General features: G+C 35.1%; 1 protein-coding gene across 1 annotated transcript in view; it reads left to right on the forward strand.

Moving 5' to 3' along the window:
• LOC129737866 (hemicentin-2-like) overlaps positions 1-26,235 on the forward strand; it is an 811,499-nt gene that overhangs the window by 212,546 nt on the left and 572,718 nt on the right. Inside the window, exon 2 of the mRNA XM_055729030.1 lies at positions 13,051-14,360. Coding sequence (XP_055585005.1) covers positions 14,219-14,360 — 142 coding nt within the window. The 5' untranslated portion in view covers positions 13,051-14,218. The remainder of the gene's footprint in view (positions 1-13,050; positions 14,361-26,235) is intronic.

Below are 26,235 nucleotides of genomic sequence, written 5' to 3' on the forward strand. Positions count from 1 at the left end.
GGTCGAATGGGACCAGCGAATTGGCAGTTTGGTGCAGTGAAGATGATTTGGTGATCAATTTTAGATGAGTGTAAATGGTTTTGTGCAATTTTAACCATTCCGAAATGACGATTGCATTTTCTCCTCCGACTGTTCGGCACTTAAACGTGAACTACGTGTAAAAGTTCTCACCTAATATGTACATTTTTGATTATCAGAATGAGATAAATGGATTGTGTGGTTGGAAAATAAAAGTCTAACAGTATGATATTTTCTGAAATGTTTCCCATCACATTATGACAGAATGCTCTGAAAAGAACTCCCAATTTGTATTCTAACCCATTGTCAGCTTTCTTCGAAATATTGCATTAACGTCTTGGCCAAGCTCGAATCCTTGCCCGAGGGCTGTTTACCAACAGTCAGTGTCCTTTTATTTGTATGTCAAGTAAATTCAGTAAGCAGAAACGAATAAAAAAAAAATAGTATGGGTAATGCTGCTTCTGTCAAGTCTCGTCTGGTTTTTCAACTCTTATCTGGCTGCCTGGAGGCTAAGGGATACATTCCAAATCCGATGAATCGCTGAATAAATAACAAGCACGAAAATCAAAATTAATGCTAGCACGAAAAACTGATGCCATTCCATCATTGCGTGGGTTTGGGTATGAGCACAGAACGACCTCCCAAGGAACTCAACAACCAGATAAAGGCACGTCGTGCTCAGGCTTATCCTTCTGGTTTGGGTTTTTATTAGTATTGTTATTCTGCCTTGTATAATTTGGTAAAAAAATATTAAGTATCAACTTGAACAACTCTATATCTTAATATCAGAAACAATTATTTTTGTTTGAGTACAGTTTTTTTCACCTTTCCATGCCGTTCGCCAAATTTCGGTTTAAAAAATTTTCGGGTCTTTTTGACCGTTGAAAAAAAAATGATATTGAAAAAAAAGACCTAATTTGGTTTTGCTTCACTGTACCTCAGTAATCAATGGATCGTTTTTCTTATCTCAAATTTTAATTTTTTCCCTTCACTGGATTTTAATTTTCAAATTAATAGGCTTAAATTTGAATAAAGGTTTTGCAACAATTTCAACAATATTGTTGAAGTCGTAAATGGTTGTCTCAAGTTACACACGAAATTCAGATTAGTTTTAAATTTGTTTACGCCACTTCATTTATTGGTAAGAAAAGAGTATGAAGATGAACTTCATACAACTAGGGGAGATGGGGGCATAATGGCCACCTTAAGGAAAACGCTTATCTATATATATAAAAAGCAATTTCTGTATGTTTGTTTGTTTGTTTGTCCTCTATAGGCTCAGCCGTCTTAAGAGCTAGAGGTCTGAAATTTGGCATGGATGCTCATTAGGGCTAGGAAAGATGAAAAATGTTTTCAGATTTTCAGATGACCCCTTCTGAAGGGGGTCGTCCATGCAGGACAAATATGGTTTTCGCGTTATTGACGTTACTTTTCGTCGGATCGTGTTGAAAATTTGCACATGAATGGTTCGAAAGACGATAATCGATTTCAGGTGTCAAAGTTTGTTTAAGGGGTCAGCCAAAGAGATCGGCCATATTAACTTTTCACTGTTTTTGCGATATTGACGTTATTATACATCGTTTTCAGCTGAAAATTGGTACACAATAGTTTTGAGTGACGTGCAATTGATTTCAGGTATCAAATTCAGTGTAAGGGGCCGGCATAAGGGGTCGTCCATATCAACTTTTCAATATCTTAGTGATATTGACGTTTTTATACACCGGATTGGGATGAAAATTTGCACATAGGAGTTATTAGAGACAAACAATTGATTTCACTTATCAACATTAAAAACAGGTGTCGGCCAAGGGGGTCGTCCATATTAAATATTCACTGCTAATGCGATATTGTTGTTATTATACATCGGATTTAGATGAAAATTGGTACACGAGAGTTTTGAGGGACGAGCCAGTGATTTCAGGTATTAAATTCAGTTTAAGGGGCCGGCAAAGGGGGTCGTCCATATTGACGTTTTAATATTTTTGCAATATCGTCGTTTTTTGACATCGGATTGAAATGAAAATTTTCACACGGTAGTTTTCGGGGAAGAGCAATCGATTTCAGATGTCAAATGTTTTGCTAGGGGTCGACGAAAGGGGTCGTCCATATTAATTAATTTTTCACTGTTTTTAGCAATATTGTCGTTATTATTCAATGGATTGCTTTGAAAATTTGCACACGGCAGTTTTGAGGGAAGGGCAATGAATTTCAGATATTAAAGATTGTATAAGAGGCCACCGAAAGGGGGTTAACTTTTTGGCAATAATAGCGTTATGTAATGATCGAGTCAAAATTTATACACTGGGTTTTTTGGCACGGTCAACTGATTCCTGATTACAAATTTAGTAGCAGACGACAGAAAAAGTAATCGTCCAATATTTTTACAATTATTACTTAACAATGAATTTGGGAGTGCGTCGGGAAAATTTTCGGCAATTGACTTTCATACAAACTGTTCATGACATATTCCAAGTTCAAAGCGAAACGGAGTTCGTATGGGATCAGCTAGTTTAACCATAGAGAACAGCTGTAATTTGTGAATTACATCATTGTTTCGTGTTCAGAAACTCAAATAGTCTATTGCCTAATTGGATGAAATTTGAAAAAGTAGATAAAAACGTTTAAAAATGCATTTTAAAAATTTTTGCCGAAAGCTGAAAACCAGTCACTGTAGAGGCATAATGAGAAACCCCCCGAGGCAGTATGAGCACCATTAACGAAGGCATAATGAGCGTTTTCTGCCGGGGATTCTAGCAGCAAATTCGACTCGATGAAGTCAACTGAGTAATAGAGCTACAGTTTGACTTGTATCGTCTGACGATTTGGCCTATTGGTAAGATGTCGGAGAGGTAATCAGTAGGCTCGAGTTCGATTCCTGGTCGAGATGATTTTTATCATTCATTTATCATTCATCATTCATTTTATCATTCATTTATCATTCATGATCATTTCTGGTTTCTGGTGTTTTGTTTGACGGATGATACTTTGATGCTATTAGCCGTATAATGTAGCAATAAAAAAAATCAATCATGAACGGTATGTGCAAAAAAAATCCCCTCGAACAGGAATCTAATTACATCTCCGACACCTTATCAATAGGCCAAATCGACAGACGAAACAAGCCAAGCTGTAGCTCTATTATTCAGTTGACTTCATCGAGTTGAATTCGCTGCTAGATTCCCCGGCAGAAAATGCTCATTACGCATTGATAGTGCTCTGTTCGCCTCTAGTGAACAAAAAAGCGTTTTAAAATTGATTAAAATGATAAATCAAAAATTTGATGATGTTGAATATTGAGAAACAATGTGTAGATCATGTTGCAGTGCTTACATTTCAGGTCAAGATGATTTAAAGGTCAAAAAAGCTTATTTGGTGGTGCTCAAAAATTATAATATTTTCGTTACTTGAGAACCTAGCTGGTAATTATTTAATATTTCTGTAAAGATGAAAAGGATGTTTCTTTTTTGGTGAAAAATTAATACTACGGGTAGTACGAAACAAGTCCTAATGAAAATTTGTTTAAGAAAATACGTACTCATGTAGAAAAAAGGAGTGCTTATTATGCCCTGGGTGCTCGTTAGGCCCTCATCTCCCCTAGTATCCAGAACGGCTACACGTGTATTATTTTATTTTTATTTACATGCGTATTACATTTTCAGTTTGTATAACAACATTAAACTTTTGAGATTTGATTTGAATTTTGCACATTAAGTACCCTATAGAACATTTTTCAACTTAAAGCGATAAAAGATTTGAAAATGTTTTCTATTCAGATTTATGATAGCCCTTTCAAACCAATTCGTAGTATTCGTGTTCTCTATGATCATAACAAGTGGCTTGCAAGAAAAAAAAACGTCTTATAAACTGGAAAAGTTTCGTAAAAGTTATTCACTGGAATAATTGGTTTACAACAGAAAGTCATCTGGCAATCAACCAAAATATCAACAATGAAATGTTTTTCCATGGATGTTGAGATAATCTGTAATATCGCATCCTCTTGGAACAATAAAGAACGAAATTCATCTCTGCAATCGCCAGAACAATTAGTTAGCTGTTAGTTAGAAACTATTTTTTTCTATTATTAGTCGTAGAAACTTTTATGAATCAAAATATGACCCTTGAAATTTCAAAGTTTGCTGTAAGAAAAACATATGTAATATTGTGCTATAAAATTCAACTCAATAAAAAAAAATTAATAAATGATTATCTGCTGCAAAAGATATTAAAGTCAAAACGGTTCTTTGAATGCCTTAAAGAAACTTATCAATCCTGAAGAAAAGAATTTTAAATAACTTTGTTGGTTTATAGCTTTTATTTCCAATTACATACATTTTCATAAGACATAAGGCCGACCCATTTTTTGTTCTCAAATTTTCTCTTACATAGTTGCTGAAAATTTGTAAGCGCAAGTAAATAAACAGAAATTTCAGGCTAAGAAAATATCATTGAAATAGGGACCTAAAAAATTAAGATATCTTTGATTTTTTTTGTATAAATACAACATTATTATTAAAAACCCAATTCCTAAGCAAATTATGTTTATCTGAAAATAACTTAATAAAAATGAAATCCAAATTTCATAACAGAACTTAAATAGTTGATTTGGCTAGTCAAGGTATTATAATTTGCTCTTACAGAATCTATTGCAGAGCGGCCTTTTTGAGCTAACCGTTTCTAGCCGTTGTATTAGAGTGTAATAGATTCTTAGATAAAGCTCGAATTAGATGTCGAACATGGAGTCCCTTAAAAATTCTAAATTGTTACTTGAGTGTGGTGGCTCCAGAGAGTAAAATCGATTTTATAATGTTACACGTAAGAGTTCTAGTGAGGCTGTAGAAAGTTACATGTTTCGAAAAGAAAAAAGAATACCTTACCTTTTCAAATATGATTCATTTCTAACCCATTCGAGACGGAGCTGTTTTTGCGGCTTTCTCATTCGTGGCAATTTATTCTTAGTTAACTTTTGGGTCGCTTGATTTTCATCAATAACACTTTTGAATATTTTTTGCTTAAATTTTTCGAATTCTATCCGAATAAGAATTTTATTTCCCCTAGCAATATTAAACTCAAAATAAATTATTGTGCTGATAACGGCCGAAAAAATTCATTGCCAACAAGGTGTGCAATCGGTCTCGAGCAGATTTAACCTAAACCTAAACTACTCTTGATTTTTACATTCTGATAATTTTTGTTTTTCAATCGTTAGTTTGTATCAGAAAATCAAATAATAAATAAACCTGAAAAGATTTGCGTATTGCTGCTAGGTGACTCAAAATCGCGACTAACAACAAGTATAACGAACAATTGTTGTTCCAGAATTTGTTTCGATTCGACCGTTCATTCGTTTGTTCGCGCTTATCGGAGAATGGCGCTTTCCGTGAAATTCCCGCAGCTTTTTGCACGACTTTGTTACACCCACTGCTGACTGATCCGTCAGCAACGACACAGTAGGACAGTTAAATATTTATATTATTCAGATCAAGATTTGTCGCTTCTTGTGGATAAACGTAGATTTTCGTTGTTTCGTTGCGGTTGGATGTGGGTAAAAATTTAGGGACAGGCTAGAACCAATGACGGGATGCGGGGCGCGGAATTCGCACCAGCATACCAAATTCTGAATAAATCGGTCCAGGCAAGAGAGCGGCAGAAAAATATCCTATCAAACCAGTTGAATCACAATAGGAAGCAGCTTTCACGAAAACAAGGAAAATTATTCACGAGTCAAATTTGTTATCATTCATAATTCGCAACAATTTCTTTTTTTTATCAGAGTTGTACATATATACTAAATTGTTTTTTTCTTTTGAACTGGTAAATCTGTTTGTACAAATTTTACATAAACCTACTGGAAAAAATGGCTTAGAAGTATTTTTTGATCAGTCGAACAAGCATATGGGATGTCAATTTCAAATAAGTTCGAAAAAATAGCTACATTACCAAGCCATACGTGCAATGCTGTTAACTCATGTTTATTTGATCCATTATTGAAAAATTGCATGGGAAAAGGTATGAGAAAAAGAAGAATAATGTGGATTTGTAGTTTGATTTCTTGTGAGTTTATTAACGCATGAAAAACCTTTCCTGCAGTGTATCATGAGCGGAGTTGTTTAAAAAACTGGGATAATCTAATTGACGAACAACCAAACCTTTACAGTACATTTGGTTTTTTTAACAAACACACATATAAAATCTCAGTAAAACTTCATGGTTCTTTGAAGAGATCTAGGCCACAGTCGGCGGGTAAAAATAAATATCGATCAATGTCACAGAAAAAAAATGAAATTGTTTAAATACCTATTAGACAATTAGTCCATTGAATTGTTTCTAGAATACAATTCATAAAGTAAGGAATTGCTATAAGCCACATAGTGTAAAATAAAAATGAAACATTACTGAAATAACTCGAAACGCTATACATCAAAAGATGAAAATATTAAATCATATCCTTCACACAATCATTCGTTTCGCATCACTCGTGGGTAACGGTCGTTTTTTTTCTCATCGAGCGCCTCGTGTGATAAGTTTAACAGATTGTGCCCCTATTGTTTGTTCCCGCATTCAATCAAGCTAAGTATTCGATTCGATTTTCAAGAAGTATCCCAAATAAAAATAAATAGATTTGAGTTTCAATAAGTGCGAACCAGAGGGCTTGGCCCTTAAGGCCAAAGCATGGAGGAACAGGTCCGTGAGGATACTGTTGCCTCTCAAGATACAGATATTCAAATTGATAGTCCATCTCAATCTTCGCTTCCATCTTTGAAAGTCATGTCTCTTCCAATCGAAGATCGTTCTCGACAATACCCAGAATCTGTAACAGATCCATTTGAAGTATTTGTCCGTCAGAAACATCCTACAAAACCTATCAATGTCCTATTAATCTCAGCTGAAGTGTACAGTTTGTTTTCATCCATTAAAGAAATTAAGAAAGTGTCTGGTTCTGGTCTGGTAACTTCGCATGGTGTTTGCCAGACGAGCAGATGCCAACAACGTGGTGTTCAATAAAAAACTGATCTATATAGAGTTTACATCCCTAGCCTTAAAGTGGAAATAAATTGCGTGATTAACCAAGATGAACTTGCTCTAAAAGATATTATGGAGAGGGGTCGGGGAAGATTTAAGGATCCACGTGTTGCTAGTGTTCCAGTTCTAGAATGCAACCAACTATTAGAAGCGCAAATCAAAGATGGAGTCAAAAGCTTTGTTCCATCGTCCCATGCGATAAGAGTTACTTTCGCAGGTACTATACTCCCTAGTAATCTAGAAATTGACGGGGTTCTCATTCCGGTACGTTTGTACACCCCGAAAGTTATGTTATGCATCAAATGCAAAAGATTTGGTCACACAGAGAAGTTATGTGCTAACAAACCACGATGTGGGAAATGTGGGAATTTACTTGGTGAGAGTGAGTGTCAGATTGTTGAGAATTTGTGTTTGCATTGCAAAGGAACTCATGAGTCCAAAAAAGATTGCCCGAGCTACAAGCAGAGAGTCAAAGTTGCTAAAGCTAGACTACAACAAAATTTAAAGCTTTCATACGCCGAGATTGTTCAATCTGTTGGATTAGAGAGTTTTGCTGACAGTAATGCGTTTAGTTCATTGGAAGATCTTTCAGAAGAAGATAGTGAGATAGCTCACTGCTCTTATGAGCCTCCAAGACGAAAAAGATCTCACCCTTCAAACCACCAGAAGAAGACAAAACCAGTTGAAAATCCGAAACCTATTCCAAGAAACAATGCTGTAATCAATCCACCAGGTTTCCCATTGAATAAGACTGAATTCCCTCCGTTAATTCCAGAAAAAGCTAAAGAAAAAAAAATCCGAGGAGCATTCACAAAAGTTTTCACTCACACAAATAATAGAATTAATTTCAAATTTTTTGAATTTGGATAATTTTTGGAAAGAATTTTTACTTAACCTGACACCCATTTTGAAAATAATAGTTAAGAAGATCATCTCTTACTGGCCACCCATTGGAATGTTTGTTAATATCGATGGCTAGATCAAATCAATTAAAAAAAATTTCGTTCCTACAATGGAACTGCAGAAGTATTCTTCAAAAGCAATCAAACCTTAGATTTTTTATTTATCAGACTTCCGCGGATTGCATTGCTCTTTCAGAAACATTCCTAACAGATGACCTCACTTTAAATATTCCGTCTTTTAATGTTATATGCAGTAATAGATTAACCAGAGCTGGAGGTGTATTATTAGCTATTAAAAATAACTACTCGTTCCATAGAATAAATTTACCTGATATCCATCCTATTGAAGCTGTGGCTTGTTCCGTCCAGTTAGATAATGAAAAACTATCGATTGTTTCCTTATACGACGATGACGATGATGCTCGAGCAAGAATAATATACGACATTTTAGATGAATTCAGATTAACCATTCTTAACACGGGAGGAATTACACGTGTAGCTTCACCCCCCTCCAGATGCAGTCGTGTTGATCTTTCCCTATGTTCATCATCAATTGCTTTTAATTTTTCATGGTCAGTTTTATCTGATCCAGCTGGTAGCGACCATCTACCTATTGTCATTAAATTTGTAGAAAGAGCAAACAGTTCTTTTTTGATTCCCATGGACATTTGCAAAAACATTGATTGGAACAAATATAATTCTATTATTTCAGATGCAGTAGATAATACAGAGGGGCTCCTTGCCTCCAATATTTATGGTTATCTATCAAAGTTGATTTTGGTTTCAGCACATCAAGCTCAAACGAAACCATTCTTTGAGAATCAAACTAGACGTAAACCTCCGAATATTTGGTGGGATAGTGATTGTAATAAAATTATCTCCCAGCGGTCAGAAGCTTTTAAGCTCTTTAGGTCTTCCGGTAGTATAAACGACCATCTGAATTATAAACGATTAGAAGCGATGAGTAGAAGAATCTTTAAAACTAAAAAAAGGGAATATTGGAAAAATTTTGTTGAATCATTGAATAGAGAAACAGCTATGTCAGTTCTATGGAATACAGCCCGTCGTCTTCGAAATTTTGAACCAAGTATAAATAATGAACAACAGTATAATGCAGACTGGTAAGAAGATTTTTCGAACATTATTTGTCCACCTTTTGTACCCCCAAATATACCAACATTTGAATATTCCTCAACAACATTCGAATATCTTGAAAATGATTTCACTTTAAATGAAATGGAAATGGCTTTATCAGATTGCAACAATACAGCTCCAGGAATAGACGGTATTAAATTTTCACTAATCAAAAATCTTCCGACAAACGCTAAGCAACTACTCATTGTTTCTTTAAATTGGATGTTCAAAAATAATTCTATTCCCGATGACTGGCGATTTGTCAAAATAGTACCCATTTTAAAGCCTGGAAAAAATTCATCCAAACCAGACTCTTATAGACCAATTGGTTTATTGCCATGCCTCCGGAAAACCTTTGAAAAAATGATTCATTTTCGTTTAGATTGCTGGGCTGAGAAATATAAAATTCTTTCACCTTCTCAATACGGATTCCGACAGAATCGGAGCACACGAGACTGTCAAGCATTACTTGCTTCTGACATACAAATTGCTTTCACTCGACACGAAGAATTGGTTGCTGTATTTCTCGACGTAAAAGGTGCATATGATACAGTTCGGATTGATATTCTCTGTGAAAAATTATCGTTTCTTGGGGTTCCAAAAACAATGCTAAGTTTTCTCTCAAATTTGTTATCGTTGAAAATTTTACATTTTTCTCAGAATCATGAAGTTAAGATAGTTAGACACAGCATGATCGGTCTCACTCAAGGTTCATCCCTCAGTCCCCTTTTCTATAATTTATATGTATCAAGCATAGATTCATGTTTAACAAGCAACTGTTCATTGGTCCAATATGCTGACGATGCATGTATTTGGTCCTCGGGTAAAATATCGAAAAAAGTCCAATCTGATTTACAACTATCTTTAGATAATCTAGTTTCTTGGGCTACAGAAATTGGTTTAGAACTATCAGTAACTAAAACTGAATTAGTTGTCTTCTCTCGTAAACACAATCCATCTCAAATAAAACTTAATTTATATGGATCTGAAATAATAAAAGCGGATGGTTTCAAATATCTAGGAGTTTTTTATGACCCAAAATGCACTTGGGGATGTCATATTCGATATCTTGTAAGAAAATGTCAAAGAAGAATAAACTTTTTGAGAACAATATCTAGTACTTGGTGGGGAGCGCATCCAACCGATATGATTAAATTATACAAAACAACAATTTTGTCGGCCATGGAGTATGGTTGTTTTTTATTTGAATCAGCAGCAAAATGTCACATTATTAAGTTGCAACGTATTCAATTTCGATGCTTACGCATTTGCTTGGGATTAATGACATCAACTCATACATTAGCAGTTGAAGTTCTTGCTGGAGTTCCTCCACTGCAGCTTCGATTTAATGAATTGAATTGTTGGTTTCTGATAAATGGTCACATAACTAATTCATTATTAATGGATCGCTTAGATACACTATTTGAATGTAATCCGGAATGTAAATTGTTGACCTCCTATAGAGATTGTTTAACAATAAATTCCTCGTATTCAAATCTTTCACATTATTATGAATCAAATACTCTAGTATTGAATTTAAACTCAACAATTGATCTATCCCTCATTCATCAAAACTTGAATCTTCCCACTCCCTCTGATATAATATTTTTACGGAATTTATGCTTGGAAAAAATATCAATATATCCAACACGAAAAGTTTTTTTCACGGATGGCTCAGCCTATCAGGATTGTGTAGGATTTGGGGTTTTTAATGTTGATCATGAAGCTAGTTTTTCTCTCAAATCTCCATGTTCTATTTTTGTTGCGGAACTGATGGCAATATATTACACATGTGTATATATCAGTAGTCTTCCTGTTGACTCTTATCTCATTTGCTCAGATTCGGCTAGTGCTTTAGAAGCATTGAAGAAACTCAAGATTTCTGGTAAAACTGGACAGATGGTTTTGAAAACCAGGGATGTAATTGCTAATTTGAATAATTTAGATTACTCCATTTCGTTCTTATGGGTTCCCTCTCATTACGGAGTTTTTGGTAATGAGATAGCTGACATCCTAGCTAAGAATGGTGCTTTGAATGGAGAGGTTTATCATCGGGAACAAGAAATTCGAGACTTTTATCCTATGTTGAGAAATCGGTTGGTTGATTCGTGGCAGTCAATATGGAACAGTAGTAATCTTGGTAGATATTGTTATAGTATCTTGCCTGCTGTCAGTAAAGCTCATTGGTTCGCCAAATTTAACGTAGAACGATTATTCATCAAAAATATGTCGCGCATTATATCGAATCATATTACTCGGAATGCACATCTGTTCAGAATCCAACTTATCACTTCTAACCTATGCGAGTGTGGCGAAGATTACGGAGAAATCGATCACCTTATTTGGAATTGCGAACGTTTTAGTACACACCGTCAAGAATTAATAGCAGAACTTGGGAGATTTGGAAAACCGAGTGACGTCCCTCTTCGCGATATCATCGCCAGCCAGGATATTACAACGATGACAGCTATTAACAGATTCATCATTGCAACTAAATTACAGTTGTAGCATCAAACGATTTTCCTGAAACGAGATGATCTGAAACCGAGACGATGGAGGGAAACCCGCCGCTGTTTTATTTATCCTATCAAGTCGGATATACGGATAACTTATTGAAATATTATGAAAAACTCAACATTTTATTCGAATAGCATTTAACCTTTTATATGTAAATAGTAACCCAGACTCCCGGCTTCGTAATGGTTAATACCAATGAGCCTATATATTGTATTTTTAGCTAATAAAGGAACATCCTTCACACAATACCTCAGCATTTTGGAAAACGAAGTAAAATTTCTCCGGCTCTTTCTAGAACCGTGATCACTGTTTAATACTTTCCAAAACATGTGCTTGATATTTTGTAAAAGTGCTACCAGTTTTCCCATGAGACAGGGAAAATCGGTGGCCGAACCGCGCTCCCGCAAAGGTCTACCCTGTGTCTCCATGCCCGCGTTTCCCTTCTTTTTTCCGGAATGGTGGAGGTGACACCCACTGACTGAAGGTATCCCCGAGCTTCTGTTTCCCGTACATCTGCCCTTCTTGCGTCTGTGTATGACTATGACCGTGTAGGCCACTTCCTCCGGTTGTTGTTGCCGTTCGAGCCCATTAAGAATTCCTTTCAGCAGCTACTTCATTCCTTGATAATGCTTTTGAATAAACATAAATCTAATAACAATATTTATGACCTCACGGATATATCTCGTTCTCGTTCGTTACCATCGTTATGTTCCGTTTCTTTTATGTACGGTTGTTGTGGCATGGAAATTTGCATTTATTTGCCCCCGACTTCCTTCTTCTCCGTTCAGTTTTCATTTTTCATTCGGTCTCATATACATTTCGATGAAGATTGCTTGTGAGTTTGGCAAAGACCCATTTATGAATATGATCATGGTACCGCATGATAAATTTCAAAACAGATTCTTTGCGATTTTAAAGTTTTGTTATATTCTCAGATTTGTAGCAGTATCTAACTTTTTAGAAAGGCAGTCATTTTTTTCATATGCCATAATATTTAACAAAAGTTTAAAACATCAAGTATAACCTAACGAACAAAATAAAAAATAGATGAACTTAAAGTTCAGTCCACTAGAAACTCAGACAATTGATCGAATCTTGGATAAACGTTAAAATACCAAATTATTCCTTGAATATATACAATTTGTACGAAAATATGAATGAAGCTTTAGTTCGTTGTTCAATAGTGTTATGTTCAATTATGATTGGTGACAATTTCTAGATAAATTGATCAAGCTGTGGTTATAAAACATCATACCTCCAGTTCCGAAGGGTTGGTTTCCGAAATGTGGTGGTTTTACCAAAAAAACAAATTGAAACGAATGTTTTTTTGTAAACTAATACATTGATCGTTACTTTTTCAATCTATCTCACTTATCCCTTATTTTCAAGCGTCCCAATCCCTTATTTTCAAGCGTTACATTACTAATTCCTTTATTTTTCAATTTGTTTTTTTTTTCAGATTTCGGCGTGTGCTCATCCTGACAAAAATTCAACCAAAATTAAAGGGCTTCCAGTCGGACGATCGCGATAAAAAATTAGCACTGAAAAGCGAATTTTGCACCGATAAAAGACGTTCGAATTCATAGTCATTTCATCCAGCATAAAACACGACAGACTTCTTCCACCCACGCGTGCTGACAGAGGGAAGCCGAGATATTAACCGAGAGTGAGGCCAACAAAAAAAAAAAAGTTCTCCACTTTAGAAGTGGAACAAATCCCCAAAAGTGTGGCCTGCAGCTAAACCGATGTCACCCGGTGGACCGGTTCCAACGGAATCTAGAATCAGCCGGCGGAAATCTTCCTGCTCGGATGAGAAGCACCACTATTGGTCTGATGATCTGATGCGATTATGAAATGCTTAATCCGACTATCTTCTCTTTTGTCGGTGTTTAGTCTCAAAGGATTCGACGAACGGGACCAAATGATTGCAGAGACTGAGACCGAGACGGTGTTTCCGGCACTTTAATTGTCGCCTGTGCCCAACTTTTGTCCAGTGTAGTGTGCTTTTCCCTTTTCCATTATTCGGAGAAATATCCAACAAGAGCAATCCGACAGATCTGACGAAACACTGTCATTCAAGACAAGCAAACAATTGCCGACAGCTTCTGGATAGTCTTATATTCATGTATAGGGCTAACTAAAACCATACATGTGCTAATCTGGGTATTAGTCAGATGGAACATTGAGGTTTTTCTAGCCGGAATTTTCTCAATGACACTGCGGTTGGACTCGTGGCTGCAATGAGTGGTAAAAGTGGGGAAATTAAATCATATTCTCTCGCTCTTCCTAAAAGGCAAAAACTGGAATGTTCGCAATGTTGAACGATTTTTTTTGGTTGCCTATCGCTTTGACCGGGCAGCGTAGCGTTGGTTGAAAAGATTCAGAGCCAGAAAAAAATCAAACAAAACGGTTAAGGTAGCCGAGTGGAAAAATAACCATTTGCTGCACTGTGGCCAAGGAAGAACGCTGAAAAAAAAATCTAGCAAATTTAGCGTAGTGCGAATAAGAAAGAGTGTAGCTTTTAAAAATTAATTTAGCGCAAATCGTGGTTGATTTTTACTACTTTGCGAAGAAAAAAAAATTGAAAAGCCAAGTGTAGTGGTACCATTATTCTACGAGAATAAAATATGCAGAAAGGAATCTCCTCTACGAAGATGATGGCGACCCGGATTCTAGACCAACCATTAGCGGTGCTCGTGCTGGTGGTTTTATTTGCCAGTGGAGTCTCCTGTTCCCAGATCGATTGGGCTGAGGATGATGATGATCCAGGTGAGTGAATTTATATGCTGAGGCATCAGAAACTAACTAATTTCACAGATAGTTTCATACTATATCATACTACATCATACCATTTACCGAATATTCCTCGACATTTTAAAGTAATGCTGACAAATAAGATATATTTAACTCAATTTGAAAACAATTCAAAGGTGAAAACATTTAATCATAAACCCTTAAAATATCACAAAACATGTTTTATCAAATTAAGTATTTGAAATCAATGTTACACTGATTTGCTGCAAAAGAATCTGCAGGTATCGATATGAACTTAATGAAAGTTTGCTTTTAAGTATAAAATTGAAAACAAAAAAATTATGCATAATAAAGTAAGCAATTATAATTTGTACAATCATACATGTCTATGGCAAATTCATGAATTCTAATTTCTTTAAACTTATATTGAACACCTTGAACCAGTTTGAAAATTTTAATCAAAATTTTAGTTTGTTAATGACCCCAAATTAGAATGATGCAATTTTAAACTCAAAATGAGACAGCATTTTTTGTATAGATAGAGTTAGTTGCCTTAGCGTGGACCTTTTAATACATGTTTTTCTCATAAATGGATACGTGTTTTTCAGAAAATTTCAGTCATAGTTTATGATGTAATCTTTATTTTTAATCCTGAAAGTTAAAATTTACTCATGTACCTAAACGGTACTTTAAAATTCTGCAAAAATCATGGATGAGTTTTGAACCAAAAAGAAGGTTTTTAGGCCCCAGGGTTTGAGAAATTAGAAAAAGACCACAATCGACTCAGTCTAATTGCAAGTTGGTTGTCAATTTGCGGTTGATTGATTAAAAACTATGCTTTAAACAAACGGTCAACATTTTTAGAGGTCAAGATATTTAAAAATAATAAAAAAGGTTTCTGTGGAAAACGTAGCTTCTAACATCAGGTTAATTATACACCAAGCAAAATTTCGTTTCAAACATTTAATAGCGGCAACTGTTTTTTTTTCTTAGACATGATATTTCGATTATTTTTTTCTTTGTCTTTAAAAAACCGAATAATAAATTATTTTTGAAGAATATTGCCTGAGAATCATATTTTGATGCCCGGTTTATAAAACTTCTGCAAGCATACTGAAGTAGGTGAACGAAAATGCGAAAATGTTTCTATAACTAACCAAAGGGGGTTTTCATAAGTTTTGTCGTTTACCAAAAATCATCTGTCTCATAGGCTTGGACGAGCTTACGAGCTCTGGAACAAACAAAAATTTTATGTTTGAGATTAGGTTTGAATGAATCATAACAAGGCAACAGTTTCAGCTTATTGGAGAATTTTCAGTGATCAACACTTAGTTTTTCGTTTATTCAAAATTATAGATTTTGGCATGAGCCTTGACTTTCCTTATGACCAAAGTTGCCTAAAAATATTCTGTGTTTTGAAAACAAAAAAATTTGACTGTTATTAAACCCTAAAATTATGTAAAAATTTCCTGTGGTGCTTTTTCTATTAATTTCATTCAAAAGTCATGTCAAACTGCGTCTTTTTTACATTTATCTTAAGAAAAATTTTAAATATCTGAAATTAATATTGACATAAAGAATTTAATTTTGAAGAAAAATGCGAAATATTAAAATTCTGTGAAATCTGTGAACATTTCCAAAATGTTATTTTCTGTGACCCAAATTCTGTGATGACAATTCGCCCGGAATTCTGTGAAATTTAAGATTTTTCTGTGATTTCAGTAACCTGGATCGCTTCAAAGGAAATCTATTTCCATTGAAATTCACTAAATTATCTATTATTGCGTTCTCAGCATGAGTAAAACTTTGCTCGCGTATAGCTTTTTAATTCCTATTGCTGCCAGACATGCTGAGAACAGTAGCGTCCATTACAAGGGGGCTCAATCGAGCCCTTTGGTGTGGGTGGGTCGCTACAAAATAAAAAAAGTGGGGGAGGTAGTAATTTGGCTACGACCACTAAACGTAGAATTACGCAATTGTTTTTTGTCAATGTATAGAATAACAGAACTTATAGTGCATTTTTGAAATGACCAACATATGAGTGTCAAAATGGCAATATGACGTGACAAATTTCAATCATTTAACAGAATTTAACCATGTGACATAAACCTATCGCCAGAAATAATCTGAGCATGCAGTACATGTGACATAATCGGATCATGCAACATAATCAGATCATGTAACATAATTCGACCAGGTGACCTAATTCAACTATGCAATAAAATCGACCATTTGAGATAATCCGACCATGCAACATAATCGACCATGTGGCACAATCTGATTATGCAATATAATCAACCATGTGACAATATCCGATCATGCAGTTAAATTGAAGATGTGACATTATCTGATCATGCAACATTTTCGACCATGCAACATATTTTGACCATGTGACAAAATCCGACCATGCTACATAACTCGATCATGCAACATAATCCGACCATGTGACAAAATCCAACCATTCAACATAATCGAATCATGCAACATAATCGGACCATGTGACATAATCCGATCCTGTGACATAATCGACCATGCAACAAATATGTGACATAATCCGACCATGTGACATAATCGGACCATGTGACATAATCGGATCATGCAAGATAACCAGACCATGTGACATAATCCGATTATGTAACAAAATCGGACCATGTGACATAATCCAACCATGCAACATTATCGACCATGTGAAATAATCCGACCATGAACATAATCGACCAAGTGACATAATTCGATCATGCAACAAAATCGACCATGTGACATAATCGAATCATGCAACATAATCCGACCATGCAACATAATCGGACCATGCAACATAATCAGACCATGTGACAGAATCTGATCATGCAACATAATCCGACCATGCGACAAAATCGGACCATTTGATATAATCCGACCATTCAACAAAATCGGACCATGTGACATAATCCGACCATGCAACATAATCTGACCATGTGACAAAATCTAACCATGCAACATAATCGGATCATGCAACATAATCAGACCATGTGACATAATTGCCCAAGCAACAGAAATAGACCATGTGACATAATCCGACCATGCAACATAATCCGACCATGTGACGAAATCCAACCATGCAACATAATGGGACCATGTGACATAATCGACTATGTGACATAATCCGACCATGCAACATAATCGGACCATGTGACATAATCCGACCATGCAACATAATCCGACCATGTGACAAAATAAAACTATGCAACAGAATCGGACCATGTGACATAATCGCCCATGCAACATTATCGACCATGTGACATAAATCGATCATGCAAAATAATCGGACCATGTGACATAATCCGATCATGCAACATAATCCGACCATGAGACATAATCCGATCATGCAACATCATCGAACTATGTGACATAATCGATCATGCAACATAAATGGACCCTGTGCCATAATCCGACCATGCAACATTATCGATCATGTGACATAAATCGATCATGCAACATAATCGAATCATGCAACATAATCGGACCATGTGACATAATCCGATCATGCAACATAATCCGACCATGAGACATAATCCGATCATGCAACATAATCGGACCATGTAACATAATCGCCCATGCAACATAAATAGACCCTGTGACAAAATCTGACCATGCAACATTATCAACCATGTGACATAAATCAATCATGCAACAAAGTCCGACCATGCAACATAACCCGACCATGTAACAAAATCTATCTATGCAACATAATCTCCCATACATAAATTGACCATGTGACATAATCCGACCATGCAACATAATCGGACCATGTGACATAATTTGACCATGTAACATAATCCGACCATGCTACATAATCCGACCATGTGACGAATTCTAACCATGCAACATAATCGTACCATGTGACATAATCGACCATGCAACATAATCGGACCATGTGACAAAATTAAACCATGCGACATAATCGGACCATGTGACATAATCGCTCATGCAACATTATCGACCATGTGACATAAATCGATCATGCAACATAATCCGACCATGAGACAATCCGATCATGCAACATAATCGGACTATGTGACATAATCGCCCATTCAACTTAAATGGACCCTGTGACATAATCTGACCATGTGACATAATCGCCCATGCAACATAAATGGACAATGTGACATAATCCGACCATGCAACATAATCCAACCATGCAGCATAATCGATCATGCAACATAATCAGACCATGTGACATAATCCGACCATGCAACATAATCGGACCATGTGACATAATCCGACCATGCAACATTATCGACCATGTGACATAAATCGATCACGCAACATAATCGGACCATGTGACACAATCCGACCATGCAATATAAATCGACCATGTGACGAAATCTAACCATGCAACATAATCGGACTGTGTGACATAATCCGACCATGCAACATAATCCGACCATGTGACGAAATCCAACCATCAACCATGTGACATAATCCGACCATGTAACAAAATCCAACTATGCAACATAATCGCCCCTGCAACGCCACTTGCGATGACCTGTAGGATCCCTGCCACTGCCACTGGAGTCCTCCGCCACTGAACGCCTCCGCCGCTGGCTGTCTACGCTGGTGTGGTGGCCGTCATCGCTGCTCACCGTCATCGTTGCTCACTGGTCCACGGTTGCCACTGAACTACTGCAAATCGATATCTGAGTCGGATTACCACTGGTGGGGTCCACACTCAGATCGAAGCGCAGCAACGGTCTGTTCAGCTTGACGGCAAACAGAGAAAGAAACCGAGTTGACCGACGGGCCCTTTGTTTTATACCTTTCGTAGGTAGGGAAAAACAAAACCCATCAAAGCAGGCGTTGGTGATGACGTCTTAATCCTTTAGATAGGATGTCTGTGAGATGGAAAATTTTCGTGACGCGAGATCTGTTCGCAAATTTCAATTTGCCCCCCTATAGTGTTGCCGTAAGACGTAATTCTACGTCAAAAAAAGAAAAGAAAAAAGACCTTGCTGATGACCCATAGCCTTAGTTGCCGATCATGTGCTTTACTCCAATGATTGATTTGAACTTTGTGGACTTTTTTGACAGTTTTTGCATACTTTCCATTACTCACACACAGTGATTTATTGTTTAATCAACGGGTTTGTGAGCTATCAATTTGATAATGATATAATTTGAAGAAAACTGTACAAAATTATTTTTTTCATTTTCTCTTGCATCGTAAATATCTCGAACATGCGTTAATTTTAAATTTCAAAGAAAAGCTAGGATAGTACTTTTCACAGACAGCACAATGCTGTCAAAATTTAGAATGTCCGATTACCAGTAAATGAGGTATCAGCAAAAGAAAGTGTCTCGTTTTTAAAAGAACTAAGCTTTATTATGAAGTGCCTAGCAGGCGCTTTATTCAGAATTGAAATATTATTTTAAGGTTGAACAATTTTTGTCTTGTTTATTTAAGACTTTCCAACATTGGAATTTTACCTTCACCTCATTCTACAATCTAAAATAACAAGTTCCAATTTAGAACTCTTCTGTATTATAGGTTTCTTTTATTTTCCTGTTCTAAATTTAAGATAAGAGCTGTCTTGCAATAATAATATAACCAAAGATTAACAGATGTTCAAGCTCGAAAAATAAATCTTCAGAAACTTGTGAGACCATCGAAATAACAAACAGATTTACCTACAACCTCGAATAATGAAACTCTACAAACCTACCCGTTGTTGCATGGAATGACTTAAATTGTTTATATCTCAGCCGTTTTTCATTTTTTCTAAACAAATGATACTGATGAATAATGTCAATTTGAATGTTCTCTGATGAATTTAGGCATTTTATGATATTTTCTGCTGTTAAATATGCATCTAACGACAGTTTCAATTTTTCTTGTTGTTTTCGCGCGATTATTGTGCAAATTGTTAAACAAAACCTCAAGATTCCCTCTGCGGCGAATAGGGTTTACCTAATTTATGAAACGCTTGTTGAACAATTTTCACACCATGTTATTGGGAGAAAAAATTAAGATCCATACACAACCAGAAAAAATATCGGATCGTGTGACAATTGGTCCGCTCAATCTCCTCCTGATCCATTGTTGTACATAAGTCCGTTGCAAGATTTGTGTGGAAATTTCAAATTTTTTAATTAGTATACCTCCAAAAACTTTGGTTTGATGATTTTACTGCCAAAATTGGCAATAAATTTATTGTAAAATTCAGGACTCAATAAAGTTGTCCTGAATAAGCGCAACGTGTTTGGATTTGTACGGGAAATTAACATTTTTATTCGAAAAGCATCAGAGATGTACTCAAATTTTGAAAACCTTAATTTTTTGATTTTTGAAATAGTTTTGAGTTCTTGCAATATATTTCATGTGAACAAAAACCAATCCCAACTTACCATTCTGTTCAATTGATTCCGATTTTTTATTTTGAAATGGTTATGACTTGCGTGAAATACTTTGCTGCTTCTCATGTTGGCAAAAAATGGAGCTTAAGAATAGGTAAAATCAATATCTTATCAAATAAAAGCTTCATTTCGAACTTATTTGAATTTCCTGGATAATTTCGTATTTAAAAATTTCGCCTTCCTTACAAATTTCCATACAAATTTGAGCACGTTCATTGTTTACATGTAACTAAAAAACTCGGATTATCCTACAATATGGCATGTTTTTTTGCTAAATAATTGGATATTTACGTTAAACTATTTATTTTAGTAATTTCTGTGCTCTTCCACTGTGCTTCCACTAAGAATTTCCATAATTTATGCACTCAATGTTGATTTCCAATAATTCAACCTTTATTCAATGACACTTCATATCCCAATAAATTTATTTTTTCTATCTTAAAATATCAAAATTGAGGTTTTGAGATTATTAAATTCGTTGAAAAACCTATGTTTTAAAAAGTCGGGCAACTTGCAATGTCTGAAAAGTGTCAAAGTCACTCAAACTTTGGCTTTGAGGGACGATTTTTTTATCAGATTTATTTTGAAATCTTATATCCCGACCATTCTTTCAACGTTTTATGCAAAGAACCTAAAGTTGTTCTTAAAAATCCCGTTTCTAAAATTTCTAGACGACAAATCAGACAGTAAATAAAATCATATAACAAGTAAATAAATTTCATGTCAACAGCAAACCCCTTGCTTGCTTTTGATAATAACCTTGTCAAAATATTGTACTGCTGGAAAACTTCAACCCTAAATCCCAAAATAATCGAAGTCGAAAGTTGGAATACCCGAATTGATTATGTTAAATTTTCTCAGAAATTCTAATCTGCCGTCGAGCTAGACCCGTAACATTTGAGGGAACCTTTATTTGGCTCTTATTATTCAGAAAAATAAACATTCATAACTTCGTGAAACTTAATTTGATCAAAACAGTTTTTCAGCCGGAAGTTTTTCACATTGAAATCTTGTAGGGAAAGATTTCAATGTGAAATTAATGTTTCTTGATGATTGATAAAGTACTACAGAGATTTCAACTATCACAAATAATCCCACTTTCATAGAAAAGATATTCTAAATATATTTTTTTTTTTGAAAAGATATATTCAATAAATCAGATGAACGATCTGAAACTTTGGACGTGGTTGAGTCCATTTTTGAGCTTTAAATTGATATTCATTATGTAAAAGTCGATTGGGGTTAATTGGGTTGTAAAGCAATTATTTTATAAAAGCGCATTTTCTTCATAGGGGTATATTGGGGGCAAAACAGATAGTGTATTTTTATCCTTCCACCTGTAAATATGCACTTAAAAAACGTTATAAATACCTTTCAGTTCCTTCTATGAAATTTCATTGATAAAACATTTTATGTTGGTTGGACATATAAAGAAAAAATGCCCAATACTGGGTAAATAAGGTCAAATAACACTTCACTTAGACGGCTCCGATTAAATTCAGTGGCAGACTTGAGTTTCTGAGGAAATTTCACGTATGATAAATGCTATTCCAGACTCTCAAACCGGCGGCTTCGTGTTTTTTTTTTTTTGATTTTGGGTCCGAATTTTTCCATTGCGCAATGGACAGTTTATATGGAAGACCCCTCAAAAGGGGCCTTCTCCAAATTGGATTTCATTTGAACTAGAAGTTCTTATAATAAGCTTCCGTAACAAACATCAGCCTCTTTGACCACATGGTGGCTAAGCCTCAAAAAGGTTTTTAAAATGTGCAACGATTGGAGAAAAAAAAATCGAACCACGGCGGATTAGGCTTAACTTCAAAATTGCCTGTGAAACTGTTGGGCACAGAAAAGCTGTTTTGAATGATTTTTAAATTTCTTTATGAGCGCAATCGACGAAAAATCGAGTAAATCAGTTGACATTATATGAATACAGCATAAAAAAACAAGATCATGTGCTTAGATGTGCAACGATTGGCAAATCCTCTACCTCATTCTCGGAAGGGCGCGATCGTATATGATCTCAAAAATAAAAAAATAAATCAACATCGTGTTCGACTAGTAGAATGGACGGCCTCAATTAATTCAAGCTTGTTGTGTTGTTAAATTTATCTGGTTAATTTCAACCTTTACTTTTTCCCCTAAAGACGCAAACTAAAAGCTTAGGATAAGCCAGAGGAACCAGTTATTTTATCCAGTTGAGTTTAAAACTAACAATCCCACACAGTAATACGGATTACCTATAGGATTCTCTAAGCGGGTATTTCTCCGAATCATATACGTTTCTATTTATTTTCATAAGCAAATTACAAATGTGTTACAAAATCTCAACATCAATTTGGTCGAAACTCGTCTAATAGTAATACGACCTCATCATAACTGACTCATTGTTTGTTATTTTGTTTTGTTTAAATTGCACTTTCTTCTTGAAGGTTCTCTCCAGTGTCCTTGGAGATATCTGGTGGCTCAACCAGAAAACATTAAATTGATTCAAAACGGCCGTTAGTACTTTACACACGTTTCAAGGCGTAGCTTGTACATCTGTTCATCTGTGATATAACTATCATTAGATACTAGACTCAACATTTTCCTTTGAATACTTTGAAAAATTCTAATTTACTCCATCTGTTAGCTTTGAACTCAATCTGATAGATACATACATTAGGGTGGCAATGGATGTATGGGAAAAATTTCATGATCGAAACTTGAAACTCAGCTATCCACTTTGTAGATTGGTTCGAAAACTGACCCTTGCATAATTTCAGCTCAACCGGACTTGATTTAGGGGTGCCTCACAAAGTTTATTTATTTATTAAGTCAAACTATGTAGACTACAATACTTAAAACTACTTAAAACTAATGTAAGCTATTGTTTTGTTGTTCTATGAAGTTGTTTTTGAATGCATTTTTTAATTGTGTTTTGTTCATCGCTACGTCTATAATTTCACTTTGTGAAATGTATTTGTACATCATTTGATTAATAGGTTGATGTTTTGCATAGTCTTTTTCGTAAAGTTTGATGTAGAACAACTGTTTATTTCTTAATGGACGGGAGGGTGCGTAAAAATTTAGTTTTGAAAGTAATTCAGGACTGTCTATTCTTTGTGTAACAATATCATTTACAAATGCAATTTGGGAAAATTCTCTGCGTTTACTGAGAGGTTCTATATCAATAAGCTTACAACGAGATTCATACGATGGCAGAGGAAAAGTGGTGCAATTGATTTTACGTAGCGCATATAACAAAAATTGTTTTTGAACTGATTCGAGACGTTGCTCGTGAATATTTGAATAAGGATTCCATATTATGCTACAATACTCCAATATCGAACGAACATAGGATATATAAAGTGATTTTATGGTGTATGGGTCTTGAAAGAGTTTGCTGAAACGTTTTACAAATCCTAGCATGCAATTTGCTTTATTGATGATATTGTTCTGATGCTCTACAAACGTGAGTTTTGAATCCAATATGACGCCGAGATCCCTTACAATTTTGCATTTTTGTACTGGTTGATTGCCTAATTTTGTTTCAATGATAGGGTAACTTTGCTTTCTGCTAAATGATATAGAGTTGCATTTTTTAACATTCAATTGAAGTAAACTTTTGTTGCACCATTCAAAGAAAACATTGATTTCGTTTTGAAATGTTTCAGCATCTTCGGTTGTTTTTATTTTCAGAAATAGTTTAATATCGTCGGCGTATATAAAGTATTCAATCCGTTTTACAATAAAGGAAATGTCGTTAACGAACAGTATAAAAAGGAGAGGTCCTAAATGAGACCCCTAAGGCACACCAGAGGTCACAGCTACAGATTTGGATAATTCGTTTTGGAAACGAACAATTTGTGTTCGATCAGTTAAGTATGATTGTAACCAGGAGAGAAGATTTGGATGAAAGCCAATTTTTTTTAATTAGAAGATTAAAAGGGGTATGTCAATGCGATCAAAGGCTTTGCTAAAGTCGGTATAAATAGCCTCAACATGAAAGCCTTTGCTCATAGAATCGATAACGTATGTAACGAATTCGAGAAGATTTGATGCTGTAGAGCGTCCTTTGAAGAAACCATGTTGTTTGCTCGTTATTATATTTTTTACTTGTTGATAACCTTTTTCATTTATTATTGATTCAAAGAGTTTTGGGATGCAAGACAAAATAGCTATTCCTCTATAATTTCGTACATCTGATTTTTTCCCGGACTTGAAAATTGGAATTAAAAAAGATTTTTTCCAAAATTTGGGTACTTTTCTATAATTTAATGACATATTAAAAAGAATCAGAAGAGGCTCTGTCAATTCGGCCGCCAATTTCTTAAGGAATATGGGGGAAGTCCATCAGGTCCTGCTCCTTTGGAAGCATCAAGTTTTCTAAGTCCTTCGGAAACATTATTGTAATCAATTTCATTGACCTGAATGTCACACGCTAAATCTGGAATGACTGAAAAGTATTCCCTATCTAGGTCAGCCTCAGTGAAAGAAGTATACACTTCTTGAAAACAAGTTGCAAATAAGTTAGAAATTTCCAGTGGATTATTTCCAATGCTTCCGTCAAGTGTCAATTGAGTAGGAAAGTTTGAATTTTTCATCTGGGTTTTAGTATAGCCAAAGAACGCTTTTGGGTTTTGTTTAATTTCTTTTTCAATTTTCTGATTGTATTTTTCAAAGGAACTTTTTATACATGAATTAAGCTGGTTGCATAAATTTATATAATTTTGATGATTTGTAACACTTCTATCACTTCTGTAGACTTCATGAGCTTTTTGCTTCCTATTTTGTAAGTTTTTCAAATCTTTGTTATACCAGACAGGGTGTTTAGAGCTGTAGGACCGTCTTTTAAATTTCGAAGGAACATAACTGTTTATGAGATTAATCATTATGTTATAAAAGGTTTCTACTGTTGTATCAACATTTCCTTCATTCTTCAATACACTTGACCACTCTATATTAATTAGTTCTAGTTTCAATAATTCGAAGTTTGAGTTCTGATAATCTGGCATTTCCTCGTACTCCCAGTCGCGAGGTTTGGCACAGTTATGGATAAAGAGCGAGGATAAAGAACTCAAAGTTTTGTGATTTTTACCCTCAAAACTCACCAAAGGGAGACCAATATTAATTTCGACGCCAAATGACTTAAAACGTCGAAATCTGGTGTTGTTTCGGAAAATCAGTATTTCTTAAAAATCAACTTAAAGAAAGTGAAAACCAATCCCACCTAAAAGGGGATTAAATGAAATTCAGAAAATCAAAATTTTAATGTTGATGCTAAATGACTTAAAAATTCATGAAAAATCTAGTGTTATCTCGAAAAAAACTTAGCCCAAAAATCTACTTTCTGGAATTTCTCTAAAAACCGACAAAGTTCCAGGAAGTCGATTTTAGCCACTTTTTTTTCGATATAACACCAGATCTCGTCACTTTAAACTTTTTTTGCATTAGACATCCAAATGAGAATTTCTATTTTTTCGATTTCCTTTGGTCCCCTTTTAGGTATTATATGAAA

Source organism: Uranotaenia lowii, chromosome 1 (genome assembly GCF_029784155.1).
Source record: "Uranotaenia lowii strain MFRU-FL chromosome 1, ASM2978415v1, whole genome shotgun sequence".
In the NCBI taxonomy this organism is placed as follows: Eukaryota; Metazoa; Arthropoda; class Insecta; order Diptera; family Culicidae; genus Uranotaenia; species Uranotaenia lowii.